Below are 26,976 nucleotides of genomic sequence, written 5' to 3' on the forward strand. Positions count from 1 at the left end.
GAAACCCTCACGGCTTTAATTTAATAAAATTCCTGAATAAGAAAATTATCACGTCTCTCCACACGTACTCTATATGAGAATTAAATGCAATACAATTTTTCGACAAAAATGCCCTGAGTGCAGTAGTGGCCTTATAAAGTTGGGCGGCGATCCAGGGCGGCAGAATTTCCTGGTCGACGGTTTTTCTTGAGAATAAGGGGGCGGTGATTTAAAATTTCGCCCAGGTTGCCAGACTTGCTAAGGCCGGCCCTGCTTGAGTAGACAGATATCCAATTTTTGAGCCTCACATCTCCATTAGGGCAATCAAATGAAACAATCTCTTGTAATAAAAACTTATTTTTACTCTAATACTTTCTAATTATTTAAAACATTAATATACATCGTTATTGAGCCAAATGAAATCGATTACATCAAAGTGGTGCAATCTTACAGGTATCGATAATATTAGTTTTGTGAAGAAAGTTATTGCGGTGTTTGAGTTTTTAACTTGATCCTCAATAACTTCCTTTAAAACCGATAAAGTTAGCGCAAGTAAGACTTCCGCGCTTCGAAGATCTTACAAGCAGACCTAAGTTCTTATCCGGAATATTTACAAAGCCCTCTATTGTACAAATTTCCACAGTCCGTATACGTCACACTTAAAAGCATTTAAAATAAATTAATATTGTTCACATAATACAAGTTTCATTATACTAAATATAAAGCATTGGTTACGCTGTAGATCTAGTATAATATCTTTGTATTATTTTTTATATCACAATGTCACAAACACCTTTAACATTTACTTTTTAGACGTGTATAGTATCCTCGTCGTCTGAGGGGGACCGACGGCCCCCAGGCGAACCAGGGGAGCCTGGATCTAAAGGTGTGTCTGGGCTGGGTGACCTAGGCGAAGGACCCTCCGAGGTATGGTTTGAATAGTAGTTGGATAAATTACTTAAAGAACTACTGGCGGCCAAGGACCCTAAGTGAGCACTGGGGCCCGGTATTCCCAACCCCATTCCCGGAGGGTATAGCCTGTAAGGAAGGGGCTTCTGTAGAGTAGCAGCTGCCGCAGCTGCTGCTTGTCTGTAGTAGAGGTCTGCGGCTGTAGGAGAGGTCTGGGGGCCGGCGTTTTGAGGGGGATACCAGCAACCGTAAGGGGGTCCCCCATAGAGTCTTTGGAAGGCTGCGTAGTTACCTGCTTCAGCTAAAAGTTCGAGACCGACAGCGGTTTGTCTTTTCCATTTCGTTCTGTAAAAACAAAAATAGAGAGAGTTAGTGCTTTTGTGTAGACCTAGATCAACCGCAAAATTTCATTAACAAGGCATCACGCAAGATGGAAACATATGCGCGACAGGGTAACCATATGGCCCGACAAAAACCAAACTTGTGCTATTATAATCATATTAAGGCATAACAATTGGAAAATTGAGAGTTAGTTAACTATCAAGAGGCCTACGTTCAGTGGTTTATGATGTGCGTGTGAAACTTGAGGTTGGTTATGAGACTATGTAATAAGAATCTTGGCAAATCACGGACAAACGAACCAGCCAGTTTCCACCCTGAAATAGCGGCGCCCAGAATATTAGCGAAAACGACCCTTGCATCTAACTACGAAATAATGGGACAGTTAGCAGAGGGTGCCCAGAATGAATTAGCACTTTCGCTTGGAGAACCTTTATTGATTTTAGAATATTAACAGTCCTTTTTAGAAATTAAGGGTTTCTACTTTTCCAAAAGTAATGCTTCGGCATTCGCTTAGTCATTATTTAGACTCGAAATTAGTTCAGAAAATTGAGTGCTGGCGTCAAAAATAAATAACTTGTCTGAAAAAATTTCACACTTGATGAGACGGTTTGTTAGGTAGAGTAAACGAGTTGCCTCTTAGATGAGATTTCGGACAAAAAACGGTTTAGCAGGATAAAGGGTCCGGATGTAACGTCGATAGTTATTACATGACCATCAAAAAATTGCTACTCCCAAAACTCATTTTCGTAACATATCTAATAAAAATAGGTAAAAATGACTAATAAACATTTTTCAATAACAAGTTTGCAAGGTACCGAATTAAAACAGGTTCTAATTGCAAGAGGCGAGTATTGAACTATCTGGATCGATAAAGACTGATTCGTCACGGCACCAATGAGTACTGCTGCTATATAAAACTGCTTAAGCATTGTAATTTCAATATGGAAAAAGTCCTAAATTTATGAACAGTATTTACGCTATAAATCAAATGGACTGATTTCCAACTATTGTGAGATGCATGTAGGCTGGTCGGCACCACACTAGTGACCCTAGTGTTGACAAAGGCTCATATTTTCTATGAATATTGCTCTAATTTTTTAAACTCATAAGCCATTATTTATTCGACAATTCAAATGGACTGATTTCCAAACACTATGAGGTAAACCTTGTCATATTTTTATGAAAATTTCCTCAACTCATAAATCAGCATTTATCCTTCCATTCAATTGGCTTCGCAATGTGGTGGCACAAATCGAAGAGCAAGGGGTGATTTTCTGATATTTTCACGAAAATATCTCTAATTTCGTAAACTCGTAAACCAGTATTTATCGTGCTATTAAAATGGGCCAGTTTCACGTGCCGGCATCGTTTTAGATTGATCGACACCACTTTCGTAATCCGAAAAGCGAAAAGAAACTCATTTTCGTAAGTATAATCTAATAAAAATAGGCGGAACTTAGCAACAAATACTTTTCGATAGCAAATTTAAGCAAGATGCCGGATTAAAACGGGTTCTAGTCGAAAAAAAGGGAGTATACAACTATCTGGATCAATAAAGACTGATTGGTTACGGCATCAACCGGTTAATAAAAGAGCTTAAACATTGTAATTTCAATCTAAGTGTTAAAACACACAAAACGTTTCTCCTAAGTAAACATTGTATATCGACCGTGTACTGTGTAAAATAAGTCGGTCGGAAAAAGCCACAAGGTAATAAAGCTAGTCAAGCATTTTATGACAGAATTCACCATGACAAATTTAGGAATGTGCCCGTCATTTAATGGATGGTCATGGATGTCAGTAAATTCCTACAGAAGTCAAATTATTTCATGAAAGAACATTTGAAACGAGATTTGAATACAAAAACATGTAAGGGAAGAGTTGAATGACGAATGCAGAGCTGTTAAAAGTTTAGAGAAACACTGATCGTGGAGTGCATGCCCAAAGGAGTTAAACTAATTCGTCTTGGGTTGTAAAGGTATTAAAGTGGAACTTTGCTTTAGAATGCAAAGGAAAGCTTTTCAAAAACGAGAGCTTTTCGGAATTGCTTTCAGAAGCTGTTCTTTAGATTTCCGACCACTGCGCTGATTTCATGGGGTGCATCTTTTTGTGATTCATCTATAACACGATTCTTGTTGAGGTTTAGTTTTTCTTATATCCAATCTTGGATGCCCAGTGTCGATTGACAATATCATCTGCATGGTTCTCAGTAATAATTGACCTCGCAACCAGTATTCTTCTAAAGGGACAGGAGGTGGTATGGTGGGCGGTGGACTTTCTTGGCGGTAGGTACACGGAGATTAAAAATGTCGGCCAGGGCGCCAGATTTGCTAAGGCCGACCCTGCTCGCAAGTCAGTTACAAAGTTGACTCAATAATGAGGTCCTAATATGGACCAAAAATTTCGATCTTATATTTTCGGTCAGTGAATTGGTGTCCCAATGAATCTTCTTGCCATTTACTCTTTATCGCGATGAAAAGCTTTAAGGGATTAAATGGGATCGACGTGTTTGTATTACTGAAGATGCTGGAAGTCCAGATTTTTTTCTCATGACCATTAAGAATGTGGACATACATTTGTTCTGAAAAGATAACTGCTATTGATCAGTTGACGGAGCTTAGACAAACGTCCAATAAGGAGCAGTTTCTAGTCCAACTACTGCCGAAAGTTTTTGTCTGGTTTCAGCATTTTGCTGCCAGCCACTTAAAGTAAAAGCCACTTTCAGAGGCCATAACATTTCTCAGAAGTTCAGCAATCAATTTAACACCAATACAAAGGTACCTGGATAGGGTGTATTGCCCGAGCCTTGATAATGAACCGACAAACTCCAGAAACACGTAACATTCGTACACTTGCATGGTGTTTTACACCATATTTCCATGTGGAAAAGCATTTACACACTAATAACTTACGATATTATGCAAATTAATTACAGCGTTTAATTTAGGTAACGTTAGCCGCATGCTAAGCGAAGGCTAATCTGCAAGTGCCGTGTTTCGGTCCTAGTGCGATATTATTTAACTTTTATTACGGAAAATCATACCCTATGGCATATTTTTTGTTCTTGGAAAAGAAAGCCTTGGCTTAAATTATGACTTTATAATACCTGCTGCTTTGAACGGTAGTTTTCTATACATAAATACGTTTAAAATTGTTGTGAGTGGGGACCTATATTAAGCAAACCTTGATATTATAATAAAACAAGCCTCCCTCTGCAGTTTTGCCTATCGAGTGGGGTAATAAAATGATCATATTTTGATTTATGAGGGCTATTTATCGAGGACATCTTATTTTAAATAAGGGCTGGTGTGCACAAAGGATTGGACCATGAAGAATTTGACTAGCCATAAATCTATCCCAGCGTGTTTTGGAAGCCAATAGGTAATAGGAACATCACCATCACATAAGAGTCGGAAACTCGAGCTAACCCAAATTCTTCACCAAATTGCGCCGATGATTCACTACTCTCTAGTCTAACATTAAGTTGTTAAACACGAAAATGAGCAGATCTTCGAAGTTGATATGGCATCAGGAACAAAGAGATATTCATTTCTGTGGCAGCAGCGATCACGCACCGGGCAGAACGCAACATGAGACGCGTGCAACTCGTGCATGAATTACCAACGGTTCGCATGGTGTCGGAAAAACGTTCGAAATTTTCCAAGAACAATTTGCCAGCACTTAAGGGTAGTTTAACATACATTATTAATCTGAGATAAGGCCGTTCTTAAATACTTCCGACGGCCCTTTCAATTGCAGAGGCCTCAGTGTACAGCTAGTTGAGTATATGGCTGCAGCGCACGCCATGTTTTGATGTAGGTCATGGGTAATTTATGTGCAAAGCTGTAGTTTGAGAAAGTTATTTGGAAATATTGTGATGGGATCAACGGAACGGAATCAATGAAAGAAAATTGTAGGCAGGGGCGGGTTTAGGCGAAATTTTTAATCACCGCCCCCGACCACCTAAGAAAAACCGCCTACTAGGAAAGTCTGCCGTCCTTCTTGGTCTGCAGTCTTGGGCCTTCGCCCATCCTCCCCCCTGTAACGGTAGTACTGACTAGAGTTGCGAGAGTTAACTTGAGGGGGAATCGATGCAATAGGGTAATTCCTACATACGATAAAATCAGGTTATATTACTGTTTAATTTTGTTGGTTTCTGTTGGTTTAACTGTAGATGTCTAGAGATATTCGGAGCCACAGCTAAGTGGTACAATGGAGGCCAACCAGAAAAACATTTGAGTATGCATCATACCAATATCTCCCCTAAACTCAGAGATCGCCATTTACCATGAAACTCAAAGAGGCTCAAAAACCACTGCTTCAGGTCATGCAGAAGTTTTCCCAATTACAATTTCTGAATATTGACTAAAATTTGGATCTTCATTTTCGACTCTAGCTATCTGTTCAACCTTTCTTCGCGCCAAAATTTTCTCTATATCTATCACATTATCTTTAGGAGCATTAGGTTTGAAAGTGCCAACTTTTTCGAACAAAAAATTCTGTTTAGTCTTTCGGACGATTTCTATCGCTTCCTTCATTCAAGTTACCTTCATATCCACCACATCATCTGTGGCATTACTGGTTCAAGAGATAATGCAGAGCCTTCCGAATTGCCATTTTTAATCACAAAGGAAAGTTTGGACTTTTTCGGGACAATTTATATTTGTCTGTTCTTTCTTCACTCAAATTCTCTTGATGATACCTACTCCATTGCTCCCGACATCGTTCACTCAGATTCTTTTCCGATATTCAATATCTGAACATATCCAAAATTTGTACCTTATTTTGCCCAGTTTATTGCATTTTTAGCTCTCATGTTATTTTGCTGTTTCATCCTTATTAATCGTCGACAAAATGAATTACGTAATAAGGAAATTGACGCTTCTTGACCATTACAGCCTATACACTCCTTAGGTCAATTTCCATAGATTTACCACGTTGTTGCAGTATGCAGTTTCTTGGCTTGCGAAAGTAGGTTTATCAAAGACTTTAATTTTTATTTTAGATTGATCCAATTTTATCATTTATAGTGCTGTTTTCATTTGCTGTGTCGTGATATGCCGAGGGGAAATTGCTGGCACTTGGATCTAAATTGGCGGTCACTTACCAGCCAGCTTTTGTTTAGACTAGTTAGGCATAAAAATACACATTTGTACTGTCACACAACTCTGTTAGCAAATTGGTAATAAACCCAAACTATACAAAAAGAGTGCATTTTAAAGCTTCCGTACCTCTACAATATAATTCAATAGTAATAACATTTATACAAACTCGAATCAGTTTAATTAATTAAGTTAAACCGGAAATACGTTATAATATTTCATTCGTTATTTATACGCAAAATATTTTGCCATTATCAACAATTTTATTATTATTATATCCGCATTATTCTATGGTAATCTGAATAGGCATTGAAGTCATTAATTAATTTTGATGGCAACATGGACAAAACTGGATTTTTTGTAGCCTCTCATAAAACCACTATTTAAATGAATTTGCAATTTGAGTGAATTTTAATTTATATTAATCGAATCCCAGTTCTATTGCCAACAACGCCAAGGAACGAAAGGAATATTTCCCCCCATCCGAAAATAATTCATATCGCACAAGGGGTTGCGACAATCATTAACCACAGTCCAGTAATTCTTCTATCACACGAGTCCTCCTAATAGTTATTTGTCAACCATCAAGAGATTTATTATGGGAATACAGTGCCTCGCTTACACGAGGTAAAAACGTATACCGACCACTTGAACTAATTCTAGTGTCATTTAAATCAGAGGACGTTTAATATCGCTTAAGAGTGCATCACGGCAGAAAATTGCGTTTTATTCGTCAGTATTTCCTGCCTGGACCAGTAAACCAACCAACGCAAGGGAACACTTATAGGATGATTTTTGAAGAGATCGATTACACGCTTGAATTCCCAAAACAAACTTTTGTAGACTTTTTCGTGGTTTGCTGGCTACAAGCAAAGGCAACCATTATTACGTGCTCGTTATAAAACTGAGTCATTCAATGTAACTGCTGTCATTCAGGAACAATTCAGGACGAGCAATTTGTGAATGAAGTTATGAACGCAGTGAAGTGGCTAACTACAGGTAAAGCTGCTATTGAAAGGGAAGTCGCCTTTTGAAGACGGCAATTTAGTATGCGATGACGATTATCTTGCTTGTTATTTTGTCATAGGCAGTTTACCTTTCGGGGATAACGGTTATTTCGTGCATGCACTTTGTTATTACGTGGAAGGATGCACCTGTCAAAATATTGTAATTTCTAAACGACTTGAAACTGTGTGCTTAAAGCTTGCGATGCTTAATTCGTAACATACTTATGCTTTCGTGATATCGTGGTAATTGCAAAAATCGAGTTAAATTGGACCAATTCCACATAATGGCAAAAGCGGCATTTTCCCAGCAAAACGCTTCTCATTGCAGAGCGAAATTTCCTTTGGCTAATGGGGGATTTATGCCTTGGCTGGCACTCTGCACGAGATATGGAGATTTCATCCTCAATTTCAGCTCGCTCCAATCACTCTTGAATTCGCAATGGTCGTCATGTTCCTGAGAACCTTTCTGGGACCCTTAACGACATATGCCCCGTCTACGGTCGAGGCAAATTTTAAAATCCACAAACCCCACAGACATGGGCGTAACTACTAAGTTACGGACGTAATTGTTTTCCGGCGCCTACAGCATGGGTCAGCACTTTTCTCTGTGTAACCGGCAGTGATTAGGTGACTAAATGGTTTCAACAAATAACCACCGATGAAGAAGAAGAAGAATAAAAGACAATTAAGTGACTAATTGCTTTTCACGCTGATCGGCAAGCCTTTTCGACTCCGGGTAATGATAGTTAGCAAGGAAGAAGACAAAAAGACGCTAATTAAAAATAAAAAACCATCAGTAATGGAGCGGCCCGGCTTCTGATGGTAGTCTGTTTATGAGACTTTGTTTGTGCCTAGTCACTGCTTCATTCTTCAACGATGGGATGTTAGTTTTAGTTACGTCATGTGGCAATCAGATAATGTAATATGTCTGAGTTAGTGGATCAAGAAGCAGCGTTTAATGAATGACTCCTATTTGTTGTTTTTCTGAATATGAAATTATTCCCGAAGGAAGGGGAAATCCTCAGATTAGAAAATTTCCAACCGCTAAACGGAGGCTTTTTGATCTTGAGAAAAACGGTCACCGAAAAAGTGCGGCCTGCGTTTTGGCTCTTCTTTCACCCTCGACAAACCCTTGTGCGAATTGTTCTTCTTAAGTTTTTCTTCATTTTATATGTCCGTTCAATCCAACCGGACATGCGCGCTAGTGTACTATTGGATGCACATTAAGCCGCGTATTGACGAAAAGCGCTCATTCGCTCACGTTTGCTCGTGCTTGCGTGCGTTTGCTCATGCTTGATCGCACAGCATCCAAACCAGCCAGAGCGCGCAAACTTTAGCTCGCGTTCATGGAAGATCCGTATTTGACCAGTATTGGGTAGTGGTAGTCAGGTGAAACGAAGATCGCTATTTACTAGATTTACACTGAATTCCCAGTGACTGTTTGTGTGAATTTTTAAACGCAATTTTTACATTAATCAAACCATTTTCAAATTTGTCTTACACTTTCAACCTATACGCTTTTCTAAATTTTAAAACACGAAGATAGGGATCTCATGCCCGCTTACCAAATTTCAAATTACAAATTACAATTCACATTTGCATACAGGTGTAATAATTCACGTGTGCTTTTCGGACGCTCGAATTCAACACCTTTAATTCGACTAATAATTTAGAGCTTTAGTGCCGTAAATAATACATTTGAGTTTTGGGGTTTCGCCTAACGGACCAAATTACACTCGGCTATGCTAATGTTTGTATCTGCGAATTTCCCGTTATTACCGGTCAGTTGGTCATAAATTTAAGTGGTGCAAAGCGGACCGAAATGGTGCACTGCGGCTCATTTTTAGGGGATGATATTCTGAGAGGGTGATGAATGATAAACCAAGTCGATGATTGTGAAATAAACATCAAAAATTGGGCAAAAGACATTTTGTATGAGAACATAAGCGTTTAATGTTGTGATAGTCGAGCAATTGTGTTCCGAGCCGGTGATTTTTTATACTAAATGAGTTTTATATACAATAAGCTCACTTTAGACCGGAAGTTCTTTAACGGATTTTCATAAAGCTAAAATATGGCATCCGTTGGAGATTGGACTGATAAACGTTTACCACTTTACACGGTTTTGTAACCCAAAAATTGCTTAGTATACGTGGTAATTGCTGCCTCTGTTATTCAAACTGTAACAACGTGATCATTAAAAAACAATCGTGAAAATTTTGAATAGTTATAAAGGAAACTCTGATATCGAGCATTTTCGCTTGAAATTTTTTCGATAAAATCTCGGTTGAAGTAAAAATCGGAATTCAATTTCGATGCCGGGAGGCACCTGCCTCGATCAGATTTTCCACTATCCTTATTAAAATAGCCCGGGTTTTTAAATCATATAGCAGATGAACCTAAAAACGTATTGTGAAACCAATTTTTAAATTGATTTTTTGCCCCCCTGAATCCGGACTGTACAAAATCAAAAATCATTTAAACAAACTTTTCTTAATAACCGTAAAGTGATTCTATTTACACGCCTTTTTTGTTTTGCTTTTTCACGTAGTATCCAACAAGCTTCGTAGAAATTTGATTTGTCATTTTATTTAAATAACTGATATTTAAAATAAACAGAGGTTTACACGTCTTGGCCGTAGCTACTGTCTTTCAAAACCTATGGCCTTTCAGCAGAGAAGACTCAGTCAGTTCTTCAGGAGAAAGTCAGGAAAAATCCAATCGAAAAAAGTTCATTGCTCTTTCTTCTTCTCTTTATTTCTCTTGTTTTTTTTTCTATTTCTAAGATTATGGAACAAGCAAGACACATTCATGGGTACTTGCATAGAAAATTTTGCAGCTTTCGTACTAAAAGAGTTTTAATTCGACCATTGCTCCCATATATATCTCAACTGGGAAATTTATCGTAAAAACTGTACTGAATTTTGACGCCCTGTATATGGTAAATCGAAAATTTCTGTCAGCTTTCAACACATTACGGCCGTAGTTTCCTGACTCATCACTTTGACCAACAAAGGATAGTCTTCTCATGGCTGCTTAGAAGCCATTGGTCATATTATATACGGTGTTTTTGTCCGTTCCGTTCAAAGTAAATAATAGAGGTTTTACTCGAGCCTCAGCTTAAATTTATAATTATATTTCGTGAATAAACTATTATTCTGGTCAGCTTTTTGTTCTTTCAGATCGGCGACTTCTAAAGCATACATATTTAGTTGGCCATATAAGGTACTTAATTGGATTTGTTTCGTATCACGCCGACAGTAAAAGGTGTCATCATTTGTAATGTATTTACAGTTAAAGTTTACTAGGATTCCTTTCGGTAATAACTTGGGAAAATATGCATTAATTGGCATTACTGATTGGAGCTGATGGATGTTTATCGGGCTTAATTAGTAACACAAGATGGATATTGTCGTGGATGTGGTGTTACGTTTCGAAAGTAGATGCACTAGAAATTCGGTCATAGATAAATTGTTTTATATATTAACACTGAAAGAAGGTAAAATTTCTTGCCACATTTCACCAGAGGCTCGCGACATTCACCAATTTACTGAGATTACCGCTGCTGCCTGAGGGCTACTTGAAACTCTCAAAGAAGAGTATTTGATCCCAGCAAGAGAAATGCCTGAGGACTCGAAGGTTTTGTGGACGTTATGGGAAAAAATCTGGAATGTTTAAATAGAAATTGAAACCATACAGGGCTGTCCAACGGCCTTATTCGAGCAATCGCATATCCAGGGCCGGTCTTAGCGATTCTGGCGCGCTGCGCGAAATTTTCAATCACCTCTCTCATACCCCCCAAAAAACCGCTGAATAAGGAGTCCGCCGCCCTGGACCGTCGCCCAACTTTATCCCCCTATAAAACCGATACTGCACATATTTTCATTTATGGGGCTTTTCGCGTTTCTGTTTTGGAGAAGGAATTGCTCCCCAAGTTAATGGTGTCGATATATTAGGAAAAATTGGTCATCTTTCGTAGATACCCACAACGGCATCGTATCTGTTTCTAGTGCATTTATGAGGTTTGCTGGATCCATTTGAACGCATTAACCGTTTTCCTTTTTGTCCGACCGCCACAAATAAAACTCCATATCATTTTGTAAACGCCAATCAAACTAATTACAGCAAAAAGGCTGCTAATACCCGCAGAGAGACGCAGAGATCGGTAATCTGCTTAACAGGCAGTTGAATCTGCATCTTTTCTACTTTACCACTTCCTGGTATTACGCCCATAATAAAATCCACCAACAGATTACCAGTTTTTATCCAGATTACGCAAAAAATCCTCCAGACTAAGCGACTCTCGATGCTGGTTTAAAAGCCGTTATGTCTTTAATGGTCATTTAAACAAACTAAATGGCTTATGACTAATTAGAATGTCTATCTTAATTAAATATCTAATGATAAAGTATTACGTTAATTTATGCGTTGATGTATTGAGGAAATTTGATATACTGCGTTAGCTTTAAGCCAGCTTAACGTGATTCTTGCTTATTCATTTGCCTTTGTCCCAAGGGGTTCGGTGCTGATTGAAAGTTTTAGAGTTGCCTTCAAATACGCGAATTAATGGCCAAAAATCTTACCTTCTGTTTTGGTACCATGTTTTGACTTGCGTATCCGTAAGACCAAGTTTCGCCGCTAATTCCATTCTATCTTGTACGCTGAGGTATTTCTGCCTTTCGAAGCTTTTTTCAAGGGTTTGTAATTGGAGATCGGTGAATGCCGTGCGTGCTTTCCTCTGCTTTTTGCTGATCGCCCCGCTGGGGCTTTTTGATGAGTTTATCGAGTCGTCGCCGTTTTGGCCTGAAACAATTAATTAGCTTATTAGCGACATTCGTGAGCTTATTCCGATACAAAACACAGCGAAATTACGACCCACACAATAAAAAAATAAACGTCGAACACACTCGTCATGGGAGGGCAATAAAAGCGACAAAACATCGGGAGCGCAAAATTGATCTTCATTGTTTTACGCGTCGCGGCGTCAGCGACGACGCTGACGTCGCAAAATGGGGGAAACGTGGGGATGGCACCGGAAGCAGCACCAATCAGGCTCACAACGTTAGGGGTAGCTGAAGTATCGGCTCTTTTAGTGTGTGTGTATGCGCTCTGGGAAGACGATAAATGAAAATGGAGGTGTGAGATTTGCTTTTTTGCTCGCTCGCAGCACTGGTGGGATGGAAGGATTGGAGAGTTATTAAGCCTGAAGCTTTACAAAGCTTAAGTGTTAATTAATTAGCAGCGTCTTTGGGCATCAATGTATTCCGTTCAAAATCCAAGGATAAATAGACAAACAGGGCATAATGATGCTAGAATCGGTATTTTCATGCACCATTCTTCTATTGAAAATTCTCAAAATTCTGCTTTGGTTGTTGGGCCGGATGTTAAAGTTCCTGATGGTTAAGTTGGAAATTGAGGCTCGGTGTTTGTTCGATGTTAAATTTCCATGGAAGCTACCCTCCTGCTCACTTACCATCACTTCAATAATTAGAGCCCTTTAAAGATGTGAATGTGGGAACATGTTTGCCATAGCATACGTACTTTTAGAATTTTCAGTGTTTCTAATATGTACGTGGAGCTTGATTAAAGAGGCAAAACACCATTTTGTTGCTTCACACGAACTTTTCTACATTTTTACAAGATCATTCGAATTACGAGATTACTTCTAATATAGGGTGTTTGTGTAATGTGAGCCATAGGGATTTTGATGCAATGCATTTCACTGTTTTTTTTTTCATATGAGCTATAATGACCTAAGAGGCTCACATTTATGAAGATGATCCACACGGCATTTTGGGCTGACATTACGTGTTAGGTTGAGTCAGAAACTTTCAAGAAAAATCCTATTCGGACCAACTTCCCTGCTCCTCGATCCTGAGGTATACGAAAGGAAACATGAGTTCTTTTTCGGTTAGTCTGCATTTGTATTGAACATTTGTGTCGCAACCCTATCGGGAATGTCACCTGCAAAACGCTTAAACCACCTTTATAAATAATGACTGTACCTGTTAGGTATAATCGTTATTTATGAAGCCCCATGGCTCATATAAAAAAAACAGTGAAATACATTGCATTGGAATCTTTGCGGCTCGCATTAAAAAACTCTCTGTATAACATCTTCAATATCCACCGATATTTACGATACAATATTACGTTAAGATGTTATGTAATGTAATTTGCACTTATTGTGAGGCAGACTTCGACGCCCAACATGAGCACCTAATTCAGGCCCCATGTCTGGTGAAACCCAGAATACCACTCTCCACCTTTATCTTTTAGCATCTCATATATAACTTCGTAACAGATCAGATGTCGTGAAGTTTTTCCTCGTTAATAATCTAAATTATCATACCTTTCAAAATTAAGATAATCCCAAACAAGATTTCTAATTCAGGTTATCTCTCGAGACCGGGCCGGTGGGTCCAGCTTAACTTCACCACAAGCTCGTATTACCTTCCCACGTGGTGTTTATCTAAACACAGGCCATGTCTTCCACTCAAATCGATTTAAAATTAAACCTGTGTCAGAGATAATAACGGAATATACAATGGTGTTTAATTCGCCTATCTTAATGTTCCCTTATCAAAATGTTTATTTCAATTAAGTATTTTGCGATGTACCTACGCCCACCACCTTTCACATTCGACTTGTTCGTCCCGAGTTAAATAAATGTTATGGGCAATTGGTATTTAAGTTTTTCGTTACTTTTCGATAAGACCGGGATATTTTAAGGTGTGCGGTTGACCCACACCGAGCTGAACCACTTACCTTATGGCCGATAATTACCGCGGAAAGAAAAGGGAAAAAAAGCAAACAAAAGGGTATATAATTTTCTCTTATCAACCCGAGTCACAATGACTTAGAGCCACGATGAGGGTTGATTTATAAAGGTGAGAATTTATCGAAACTAATTTGTCCAAATCTCCGAATGAAAGTAAGTTTCTTATTGCGTGTGCGTTTTTATCCGTTACCCTAAGAGGGTAAGTAATAGCTTTAGATTAGCAATTCGGCGATGCAATAAACGTTAAGGTAATAGGACTGAGACCTCCTGGTTTCCTCGCCCCCACACTAATGGGGGGCAATTACGTTATGAGCGTTTCGCGTGCCGTTAAGTGTCGGTGTTTGCTATCATTTCGTAGCTTTTTACAATTTTCCACTTTATCAGATTTACTTACAACCCGGACTCAAAGGCCACATTCAGCTATTGTGTTCAATTTGCTTTATTTGATTCCTGGAAAAAGCTAGGTAATTTGACCATTTCATTCCGATTATGAATTATTGCGGATTTTACACAATAAGTTTTGTTGAAATTTGTGGCGATTCGACCATGTTTTTATCCGATAAAATAACGGTTCAGTGTTTGATTAATCATTGTCACAATAGGAATAATATTATTCTACTCGGACTTAGATTGCAAGAAGCACTATTACTCAGCAAGATGATGTCGGTTTTATGTAGGTTGTAACACATTGGGCTTTCTGAAAAAAACTTTCAAACAGATAATTGCTATTCTTTTCTGAAAAATACGTACACCTTTTTGTCTCAGTGTCAATCAAGGATTGAACAAAATTACCGCATGGGCCTTGTTTAATTTATCCCAGACCAATCATTATCGTTGCTGCCTTTTGCATAATCCAGTTGGAGAGTTAAAATATATTGATAATATCAGTCAGTACATATTTTCCCCCTGTTCTTAATAATAAATCGCTTTAGGCTCCGCCAAAAACTCACAGAATGAAACGCATCACGAAGCAGATTATGTTGGAAATTAAATAAAATATTTATAATATAAATAGCCCAGGAAACTCATTAGCGTTTATGCTGAAGCTAATATATCAGCAAGGTGTCATAGTATCTGATTCATTTGCTAATAAAATCCTCACCGTTACTTTCGGTTGTGTTCGGGAATCACCTCTATTTTCAACGTCCTGCAAAGAGGAACCACTTGCGTAGGTTGTGCTACTCGGGTGACAATGACAATTGCAAATTTGCAGAACCCGATTTTAAAGAGTGAAAGGAGATGATTATATTCAAGACAGGCCTTAACTAGTTTGGCGACCTGGAAAAATGTCGAATCATGTTGCCCCCAAGAAAAACTACTGACCAGGAAAGTCCGCCGCCCTGGATCGTCGCCTAACCTCGCCCCCTCAGAAAGCCAGTACTGATTATGTTCAGCCTGTGAGAGTTCTTAGCCGGCCTTGTATAGGTCACGGGCGAGAACATCGCTAAGGATTTGATTGCATTTTTCAGAGGTTGTAAACCAGAATTTTTGAAAAGCCAATGACTCTAGGATGGGGTTTACAACTCTATGTATTTAAATCGCTCGCTCTATATTGTGAAAACCATATTTTTTGTTTGAAGTTCTTTTATTAGGAGTGCTTCCCGTCCTTCCTGAGCATTGTCTGGAAACCAGAATTCGCATCTTAAAATCCAATGTGCTAAACGTATGCTCAATGCTCTTAATATTTTTCTCTGGTTACCCACCACGATTTCGAATCAATACCAAACACTTCTGATTCGAAAACGAATGGTCGTACACACGTCTTTTAGGAAACTCCACACATTTCGAAGCAATAAAAGCAACTTAGATTGATGGGTTGGTTGTCGATTCACCACAAAAGGATTAATTGAACGAAATTTCGATAAAAGCCGAAAGCTTAAGCCTTTTATTTGGACTGACGTCTATCCTTATTTTCAGTTAACCCAAAGACGCAAAATCAATTTTATATGAATGCAAACGCCTTTCTAGTTCATTTTCACCATAAAGGCTTCTAATTTAAGGCAAATAGGCTGCTTTTTTGAAAAGAGTCTTTCTGAGTAGGTAAGTGAATTTCCTTAATGGGTCGAGGTTGAAAACCCCAGAAAGCCTTGGGAATGGGCCTGTTAGTGTAATGGGACTGCTTCTTGATTATCCAACACCTTTTTTATTAAAAATTAATAATAACTGAGGATACATTCAAATGGTTTGCCTCATAATTGAAACAAAAACTCAACGGCTAAACATCTGTGGCATAGCGATCTCAATGGAGGTTTAACCATAATTGCTTCAGATAACGTAGTAGCAGAAACTAGTTTCCAATGGTCAATTATCACTAAGTTATGTAAAATTAATCATAATATATTAATAACTGTAACTTTTATTAACGCAAAACTGACAAGAAGTTAGCGCTACATGTTTTATTCAAGACCAGATAAATTAGGTTTGATTAATATCGCCGGTGCTGGTTATTTAAATAAGGAAAACCAATTAACTGCATTTTGCAGGATGCAATTAAACCGTCTTTAACAAGTGCGAGGTTAGCGTTTAACTTAATCCTTTTTGCGAGAAAATAAGGAAATTTCCGTAAATAATCAAATTATTTTCTGTTCAGTTGCGCAAGTTTTATGGAGCAACCCTGAACGAGAAAATTGGGCTGGAGCTTCTCTTCGTGGTAGATGAAATACAATTAAAAGTAGTGCTGAAAGCTTTTTCAGGAAGCGATTCTATTTGCTAATGGGCAATCAGGCCGCCTTTATTCTGTATTTTAGGGAATTTAGCGTCGGTATTCTGGACGATAAAACTCCTGTCTCCAGCTTTTGAGGGTGGGAAGATTTCTGTTCACTCGTGATAAATGGCCAGTTCAATAAGTCGCCAAGATGACGTAGGTTTTCCGGCCTCAAATATTATAAATAAAAAAAGGCGTTCTACGATTTGATCTTCGGTGTAACATATCTAACCTATACAGTTTCCCTTGAATTATCGTTTATTATTTTGTGCTATATTTTGCGTATTTTCGGCGGTGTCCATTGGTGGGCCACGGCGGCTAGTGGCGATCAATTTCGCGATCAGCCTTCATTTTTCACTTGTGGAGAAGCATTCAACAACTGTGGCTTATAAGTCTATCGAGTGGTTACATATTTAATTACTTTCGTGTTTTTCCTCTTTTCCAGCTTTCCCCGAAGAATCACTCTAATATCTCCGAAGAAGGTCTGAAATCTAACCCAAACTGACAAGGACAATAATAAAAATCGCCAGTTTAAACACATACATCTTATCCTCAAAATCTCCAGAGACGAAAAGACTTATAAATTACCTCATAAGAGCTAGAGAATCGGTCCTAAGTGAGCTGGAATTCGAAACGAGTCTGTCTGGAAAGGGAATGTTTTATTCTTCGGAAACGTGAATCGCATTGGGCTTTGAAATGGGGGTAAGTTTGTTGGACTTGGGCACGACTTTATGGCTGGGGTCGTAACCTACGTTCTCCCCTATATTTTTCTAGCTTTCTTTGCATTGTTTACGATATCGGATTTCTATTTTCCCCGAAAGCTGATCCACTAAAAATTAATTGCAGACACTCGAATGAATTCATTTTACAGACCTGATTTATTGCCTCACATTTTTTATAATGGCTATTCAATTTCATTAAAAACGATTATACAACACGCATACGAAATGCCATTGCTAATTAAAGAAATTACAGTGAAACCTTTAAACTAGATCAGACTAGATGAAATTATATGTCATAGAATATAAGAGTAACTGAATACTTTTCGTTTCGTTTTACATCATCGTTTGTAACGTGTAATTACACATACACGTAACATGAGTTTCTTGGTGAGTTTTTGTTCTGGCCCACATTTATGCACCGATAAATAAATTATAATACTTTGGATATTACTTGACGTTATGGGGAGGAGATGTGTGCTGAAACCAAGAAACCTACCACACCAAGTGGTTGTGTCCATAAACGGTCAGTTAACTGGCGAATTCATTTAAATGTGGATAAACTAAAGAAAGCAGAACTGCGCTTTTACGTTATTTGACTAGTAAAAGACTATGAATAAAATGAATAAATTACACCTGAGCATAAACTGTGAAGGTTATTCCGAGGCGAGTGGATTTACATAAAGTTGTGAGTAAAGCCAGAGGAATGTTGTCTCAAAGATGTGAGACCAATTAAAAAGCAATAAAATTAAAATTGTTGCCAGAAAATTATATATGATTAAAATATGTGGTGACTTAGGTGAATGGGAAGTTTGCTAGCGCTTTGTAATCTAAAAAGGATGAATGGAAATTGAGGGACATTATCATAGGCCATCTAGTAAATGCGCGTTCTAGTAATTATCCGAAGATATAAAGTGGATCTTAAGGTGTTACAAACGGCCTTAATCGCAGACTTCCTCTAAGCCGAGTGGAGCCAAATAAATGAAGCAGAGAACCTGGTTATGTCACGAAAACAACAATTAAAATCCATAACAATGAACCTAATATTCTCTCCGCATACGTTATTATTATCATTATTATTATTATTATCATTATTATTAAACATTTAAGCTAATTATAAGGCTTTCATTTTCATTACCTTACATAAATAAATTACGGTTAAAAATTCCGTGATTAAACACGAACTCTTCCTTCATTTTTATGTAATGCCACTCGCGTGATGGAACGAACAATGCAAAGGAAGCTTGCAGGCCACATACATGTAAATTGTTATAAATATTTAATGTTTTATGTGGCTTCTGGTGATCCTAATTGAAGGGTAGTGCACATTTGAATGAATTATCAGTTAAATCTCACCCCAAATGATCTATTTGAGATCAGGCTCTTCTCCGATAGGATTGAGGATTGTTGTCCCACAGGATCATCCCCTACGTCTAGTAATGTCCTATAATTCTAACTCTGTGTCTCCTATAACTCTAACTAAAATTGTTACCAACTTTGCTTCGCCAGGAAAGAAAACTAATTTCGGATCGTCAGAAACGGTCATAAATCCACATGTGCAAGGAGTCCCGATCCCACCAAATCGATGATTACTGCATAAATTTTTGACCGATTCTGACAGCCCGGAATTGGTTTGCCTCTCTGTTGGAACTGGCCGAGCTACTTCTAGTATAATTGCATAATACCTCAGTCAGTACCGGCCTTTTGGGGGCCAAGGTTGGGCGACGGACCAGGGCAGCAGACTTTCCTGGTCAGCGGTTTTTCTTGGGGTACGGAGGCAGTGATTAAAAATTTCGCTCAGGAAACCAGACCTGCTAAGGCCGACCCTGACCTCAGCAAATGTTCTACTTAACGGAAAAGATTTTTTTTTAATTTGACTGAAAGTTCTTATTTATTCGTCGGTGCTTTCTTCAGTGTTTTCGATGTATTTTATCGCAATTTTGAGTGTGAAAGGATTTTCAATTATCACACAATTAAAAAGAAAGCGAATATCAGTGTTCTCGGAATTAATAGTTTTATTCTTTTTTGTAATATTATAGAAATGTAATTATCTTCAAAACTGCGTAACTTGTGTGTTGAAAGCAATCGAATCGTCGAGTCACTTCTCTGATGACCGTTTCAAAAACAAAGTCATCAAGCCTTTAATTTCCAAATAAAAAGCAAAAACTGGATTCCGCAAATTAATGCGATTATTAGCGTTTTATCTTATGTGCAAGTAATGAGATTGTTCAAACCGCTCGTTAACTCTTCGTTAATTGAGTAATTTTTTTAAACGCCTTTATTAATTTTAAATATCACTGTTGCCTTTAGCTTTTACATCTTCCGATCCATTATAAATTCGTATAACGGACCTGGTGAAACGACTTTTGTCGCTTGTTAACAGACCCGACGCCTATTGTTTTTGCAAAGCTAAAATATGGTTCTTGCTCAACAAATCGAGGAAAATTAGTTCAGTTAATTAGTAATGTGAGGTTCGCATTAAGGCAATTTGATACCGTTTTTTCCACTTAACGATACATTGTGTAGAGCGTCGAAAAGAAGTAGGTAGCTGTTTTGTCTCTTATTAACTCGTGAAGGTAATTCTTTAGTAGCTTGAAATTAGGTACACATACTCTTGTGTTAATTAATACGCCCAAAAAAGTGGAGCATGTATAATGTTTTGGCTAGAGAACAGCAAAGTTGCATACATAATAATAGTACTGGATCAGCGAACCTCTTGAAGAAAAACCACTTAGCTATGCATGATGATGCTTCTAGTTAATCTTTACGACTGTCATTGACCAGAAGCATTTTAGGTGTCAAGAACCTGAAGATGGTTATCACTACATCACTGAAGTAGGTAGTTCAATACGTAATGAGTGAAGATGAGTAATGACGACGTTCAACGATCATCAGCAGCGACTGTTGAAGATCAAACGTTCCGCGGTGCGCGAAACACCTTTGTGTTGGTCAAGCAACATTTACGAGCAGATCCATCAAAGACCTTCAACAATGGCCACATCGATTTTCTATTAGGACCAAATTACCATTGTTGAGCCGTGATTAACACGGAACCAAGCCGGCGAACACGTGAAACCCCCGTCTGATAAACATCTTAATTCAAACTGTTGTATTATTAAAAGCGGACTTTTGAATTCAGAGATCTTTTCGAGGCAACAAAACGGTGGTACCATTTGTTTAATTTGCCTGATATTCAAATGATCGTGACGATCACGCGAACAAACTGTTAACAAGCACGGAGAGTAATTGCCATATCGGGATGCCTTCGAATTGGTTAGACCTACTGAAGGGAGTTGTGGTCAGTGGTTGGCAGTCAGTTGGAACCAAGTACAAAACTCAACTTTTTGAATATTGTGACTCTTTGTACTTGAAAATTGGATAATTATTGTTGGAAGTTCTCCATATGAAATTATCTTATATATCAATAAGGTATTGAAAGTGTCGAAATCAGACAAAGCTGGAGTGTTGAAGTTCGTACTTTAGGTGGATTTTAAACGTATGTCTGGTTTCATCCGGTAAATTACCGGTCAATTCCATTTGGTATGTCAAGAATGTCAACGGTCACGGTCATTAACGTCAGACATGGCACTCTCTCTGTCATTATTGAAGTTGACAATCAAATTCGAAAATCTCCAGTTAAATTTAATATGACTTCTCCGTCTTGGTTAAATATTTCTCCAGTAGAGCTCTACTACACATATTCAAGAAACTGACTCCAGATTATCATTATTGTACATGAGTTCTCTTAGTATCATTTTCGAGCTACTTCTTAATTAAAGAACGCTTGTGCCTATCTGTGGTTTTCAGTGATTCTTTAATTTGCAATTCATTTGATCAAAGGCCATAGAATGTACCAGCATAGGTAGTACTAACAATTACGCTGTAAATAAACTAATTTGTAACGGATATGATCGGACAGATACGTGTTGTAAGCAATTTATTAGCGTTTCCTTATGGAGGACCGAAAAGCCTATACTTTTCCCACTTAAATTGATATCGAGCGGTTTTATATGCAAATCGCTCTTATTAAAATTGCCGATCGTAAATTGTTTTTTTACTGCTCTTAATGCCCGACTTCGTAATGGCATTCTACTTATTTTAATTTTAACAAGAAGTGCTAAATGGATATATTAAAGCGCTTCTACTTAATATCAGTCAGATGTGAAGCATTTTAATTGGGGGCTCTTTGCACACATTGCTTCGGCGTAATCCAAGGTGGATCGGGCACAGGAGCGGACTAAACGAATTACCCCCCACAATAAATTTAAGAAATTGACTAAAAACAGCTAGTGCTCGAGAAAGTGTGCCAATTCAAATAGCAAACTCCATAAAAGAGACGTTTTCTCGGGTACTCGAAGTGAAAATCAACCCTGCTCCTTATCGATACCTTCGCACAGAAAAACAGTTCTAAAGTCACCAAAGTCAAATCTGTTAAGCTGATTAAAAACCACTTTCCGGATGAACGGGAAAGGTGTGCAGGCTCTCAATTTAATCCTATTAAAAATCTGACGTCTAAATGTATGGCACCCCTTAAGAAAGGTCTGGTAAATCTTCCGAGCAACTACCGGTTTTTAAAAATGAATTTCTTACTTATTGTGGCTGATATCGGTCCTTTCTGTGTCCGATTGTCACGCCTCTTGATGGTTTAATAGGATAATCCCAAGCGGTTAAATACGTTACATCGTGTCAGCTGACGGGGTGCAATTTAAAGATCGGATTTGGGAGGCCGAAAGGATTTTTAATCTTTAAGAGTAAATTTTAAGAGTATTTTTCAAAACATGGCAAATCCGTAGGTTTTTTGGAGTTCCCTACCGATACGTAGAATAATTAAATAAGTTGATTAAATTTATTAGATTCATTAGAAACAGGACTGAATTTAGCAATTCTGGCGCCCTGGGCGAAATTTTTAATAATTGCTCTTCTATCCCAAAAAAAAACCTCTGATAAGGAAAGTCTGCCGCTTTTCATGGTACGCCGCCCTGGCTGTGGCACATCCCCCCCTCCTGCCAAGAGTGGTATGACTAGAATAGGATTTACCTCGATATGAGTTAACTTAAGAGAATCAATGCAAGCGGGTAATTTCTATATAAACGATCAAATCAGGTTATGCCACTATTTAATTTGTGGGTGTCCCTGGAAATTATCTTCGTGACAAAATTGTCAGCACTTGGCCTATCGGCCCTTAAGCCGGGGAAGACTCGCATTCACTTAGCTAGGACTCTCATTGTGCAGAAATTGACCTCGGAACAAACTATAAATCACCTTCGATTTTAGAAGCATAATTTGCAACAATGCGAATATCTTAAACTGACGCACATACCTATAAACAAGTTGATTAAAATTCCTATTAAAGTGTTGTTATTACCACTAATTGCCCGTATACAATAAATAGTTCGCCATAAATAGACATCCAATAAATTAAACCCAGAAATAACAAAACGACCTTACTCTTTATAATCATTTCATACAGATTCGAATTAAAAACCAGGCCCGGCTTAAGAAACGGGGCCGAAGCAATTCGACATTAAACATTTAAATCTCGCGTTTAAGGTTAACCAATCGCGTGATATGACATTCCATTATAACGAACTAAAATATTTATCTTCCTAATTGTGGTCTTTTGCTCATATGTTGATCTGAATTATTGTGAACGGGCCTTAATCGAATCCTGAATAAATGATAACCTTTTGATTTGTGGTCTGTTTATGTACCTTGTTGAGGTTTCATTTATTGACATGCAACGCCGGGCGATTGTTTGCCGATGTTTCCGGCCCTTTAGAATGATTGCTTGTATTAATATTTAACTTTATGATGTTTGCCTTTCATTATTGCGATTGGTAACTGTGGACAATCGGTAGTCAGGAAGGTTTTTGGAAAGTTTCCATGTGATAAATCAATAAAAAACGCACTTTTTTGTTATTGCGAGGTCTCAGAAAATATGATCAAAATACAATAATAAGGGAACAAAACCTGAAATAAGAGAACTACTTAACATGATTCAATTTTAAAGAAGAGAGACAGAGTAAACAAACAAGTGTACATATACAAAAAACTGAGAGCGCTATGAGAACATGAATACCGACAGCTGAGAAAAATTATAAAGAGGAAATAACGGAATAAAGGGAATGGTGAGGTGTGACTAGAGAACAGATAAACTGGCCAACTAATGCAGTAAAAAGAAAGCAAGAAATAGAGATCGAACTCTGGATTATATGAAGAGAGATACTGAGAAGTAGACGCAAGAAGGACTGTTCCAGCTATCTAAGTTCGTCTAAGAAACTGCTCCCATTTCTGAATCATCACCACATTATGTAATTATTGGAAACCAAACTGATGAAAAAAACATTTATCTAAATACCTCCATATTTCCAATATATCTGAACAGATTTCCTGCTAACTCATTTCTACAATCTTAATATGTAAATATTTAAAATTAGCCTAGAATCATGTTTTGCGCCATTTAATCAATTCTTTAGTCGTATTATCTTATCTGCTACGTCAAGTTCTTTTTAGCATTGCGTCGTAATTTGTCAATTTTAATTAATCGACTTCAATATATTGATTAAGTATTTGCTCCAAAGGCGATAATCAAGATAGGACAACCAAATTTATTAACGTTTAAATTGTAGGAGAATAACGCAAAAAGATAGGGTATAGTAGAATAATGGAAACATACAATAGTTGTTTATAGCCAATTTTCCAAATGGAAAATAAAAAACTGCTGGTTTTTCTTTTCAGGAAGAACCAAAATAACACGACACCTACCTACCTCCTTTTCTCCAATTTTTAATCTTTCACTGCCAGTATCTTGGAAATTCGGAAGCAATTGGATGAAATTTCCTTTGGAAGCTGCAACGAGGTATATGGAGAATAAGTTATGGAAGAGCTACAGGAAACACTGGCAATTTTTTATCCTCGGGGTGTTCCTCTAAATGGCGGTAAAGTATTTATTCGTATCTAATAACATAGTTACATTTAGTCAACATTTAGTCCGTATTTTATATACGAGGCGATCAATGTATTAATGGCATGCAAATTTGCAAACAAATCGGCTTTGCAGTTCTATTGATTGTAATTGTTTTTCAAAGGCAGATAGAGAATAAATTTGAACCTAAATAGCCACAAAATAACAAGCATATAACTGAAAAAATTAAGCAATTAATGAGACATGGTTCTGAATTTAGAAATAAAGTTAATATTTTGAGGTTTTTATTATATTTATATAACCAAAAAGTGACATTCATAATAGACGTTTATAGAAAACGTGGAATACCGGGATATTTTATAATATCTTTTCCAAAAGCAAAGTACCGGATTTACGATTTTAAAAAGGATAAAAAAGTACAAGTAAAGTAAATCAAAACATTATTAACTGCATGTTTAAAATGCTTTCCAAATGAGAAACGGGAACAGTTGGTGATAAGAACACGTATGCGAGAGCACTTAACACACGTTAAGCAACCTCTTAAGAGAGTGAGAAAGTGACTTGATAATGAACAAAAGTAAAGGTAAAATATTCAAATATTTTTTAATCTTTTAAATTATAATTGCTTCCTTTAGAAGTTAATATAATGTGCTAAATTTCGTGATGAACATATACTTAAAAATTCATAGTGTACGCTGTTACGAGTCACGCACAGGAACACTTCAAATTAATCTCTTTGGAAGACATGGAAGGTGTGTATCGAGTATGTATGTAGTAGGAAAGGATGGAGAGGTTGAGTTACTAAAAGTATTCAATCCCCTGCGGCCGAAACGACGAACTTGAATTAAAAAAATTAAAAACAAATTTAAAATAAGTAAGAGAAAACAAAAGAACAATATTTAGAAAAATTAAAATTTGGTGATAAATAACACAATTTAAAATACCACTTTTACATGAATTTTCCAAATTTGGCATTAGGTAACAGTTCACTTGTAAAATTCATTTAGGAAAATATTAAATACTTTGTAGCTTACGTCAGTACCTAATCTGAACAAACTTGGAAAAATGTGAAAGGAAATTTTAGACTCTTTATAATTTGCTATTTAAAAATATGATGTTGATGCTATCTTGGTGTTAAGCCCAAAGATATGAAGTGTTTGTATCGCTACCTACTTTTGGTAAAAAAGTAAATTTTTTTTTTCATATATTCCAAAGAATTTTAGAATAGCACCTCTTTTTATACCTCCGAATTTCGCCTAAAAGTCTAAATTTCGTGTTCGATATTTTGCTATTAAAATTAGCAGGGTGTGGCATCTCACTGTACTCAAATAAAAAAAAACTGTGCTCTAACTGAAGAGAAAAAGGGAGCGATTCCGACAAGCGCCCCAACCGCTTTGCTAAAATTTATTCTATATGAATCAAGTTAATTTTTAATTTAACTGAAAATATGACATTTTGATTTCATATTTATTTTATTTTGGGTCTTATTTTTACTAAAAATTAATTAAGAATAACATTCATGCTTTACCTCTTCCACCGCTTGTGCGTGAGGCGGTACCTCTGAACGAAATGAAAAAATAAACCGCTTAACGGAAATATGTACCAAACATTAAAAAAAATTGATTGAGCCCTTGTTCAATCCTGCTAAGGCTCCCCTCTCTAAATTCATCATTTCAACTACCAATTTTTCTCTTATTTACACAAATTTCTGACAAAAAAATTCTGTCCAACTCACCATTCGAGCATATGCTAGAAGTGTCTGGATGTCCGGAACTATCGGTGTCACTATCATGAATCGGATTGGAATGTAGGGACAAATCCCTAGGTCCAGGACTAGGAGACCTTCCTCCCCTCATGATCGCCGCAGCTCCATTGGCCGGTTCATTGAGGATGTCCGTGATCATGAACCGAGACTTAGTGGACGCTGTTTGCGGCATTGCCCTGGATTCGTCTTGCACGGTCATGCCAGACACCGTACTCGACACTTTTTCGCCTACACCCAACACTTTGACAGTACTAGGTCGTCAAATGTGCGTTTAGACAAGTTTTGGTAACCGCACTATTCGTCTTTGTCCTCACTAAGTATACCGCGCGTCACTCGAGTCTTTCGAAATTCTTGAAAATTTTTCTTATTTCTTTTTGAGGGTGGATAAAGAGCGCTCGCCAAGGTCCAGGGCCGAAACGTCTATTAAACACTCGGCAAGAGGTGTTTTACTAAACTAACCTGAAAGCGATGTTCGGCGGGACTAACTGGCAGTAAATCAGCCATGTTGTCTTCCCCTCCCAAGGGACTGCCACTGCCTGGTTGGCCCGGCCAATCACAGGGCAAGGATAATAATTTGCCGTCCAATAGATTTGCTGAGGCGTCCCGAGTCGCTTTCTTGTATTTATTTTATGGGCAGGACTTAGGAAGAGATTTTATTAGATTGAGTATTTAGGAAAACAGTTTTATGCTCTAAAGTACTTCTATTGGTTATGTAATAAAGCCATATAGCCCAGAGAAGTAAG

At 37.6% G+C, this 26,976-nt stretch overlaps 1 protein-coding gene across 1 annotated transcript; it reads right to left on the reverse strand.

Annotated features, from left to right (window-relative positions):
* Positions 1-320: 320 nt before the first annotated feature.
* On the reverse strand, positions 321-26,703 carry LOC136415796 (homeobox protein B-H1-like). Its single transcript, XM_066400618.1, has 3 exons — positions 26,204-26,703; positions 11,923-12,142; positions 321-1,233 (listed from the first exon to the last, which is right to left on the reverse strand). Exons 1-3 carry the CDS (start codon positions 26,430-26,432, stop codon positions 789-791), a joined length of 894 nt encoding a protein of 297 aa, XP_066256715.1. The 5' UTR covers positions 26,433-26,703; the 3' UTR covers positions 321-788.
* Between the last annotated feature and the right edge of the window lie 273 nt (positions 26,704-26,976).

This window comes from Euwallacea similis, chromosome 21 (assembly GCF_039881205.1).
Source record: "Euwallacea similis isolate ESF13 chromosome 21, ESF131.1, whole genome shotgun sequence".
In the NCBI taxonomy this organism is placed as follows: domain Eukaryota; kingdom Metazoa; phylum Arthropoda; class Insecta; order Coleoptera; family Curculionidae; genus Euwallacea; species Euwallacea similis.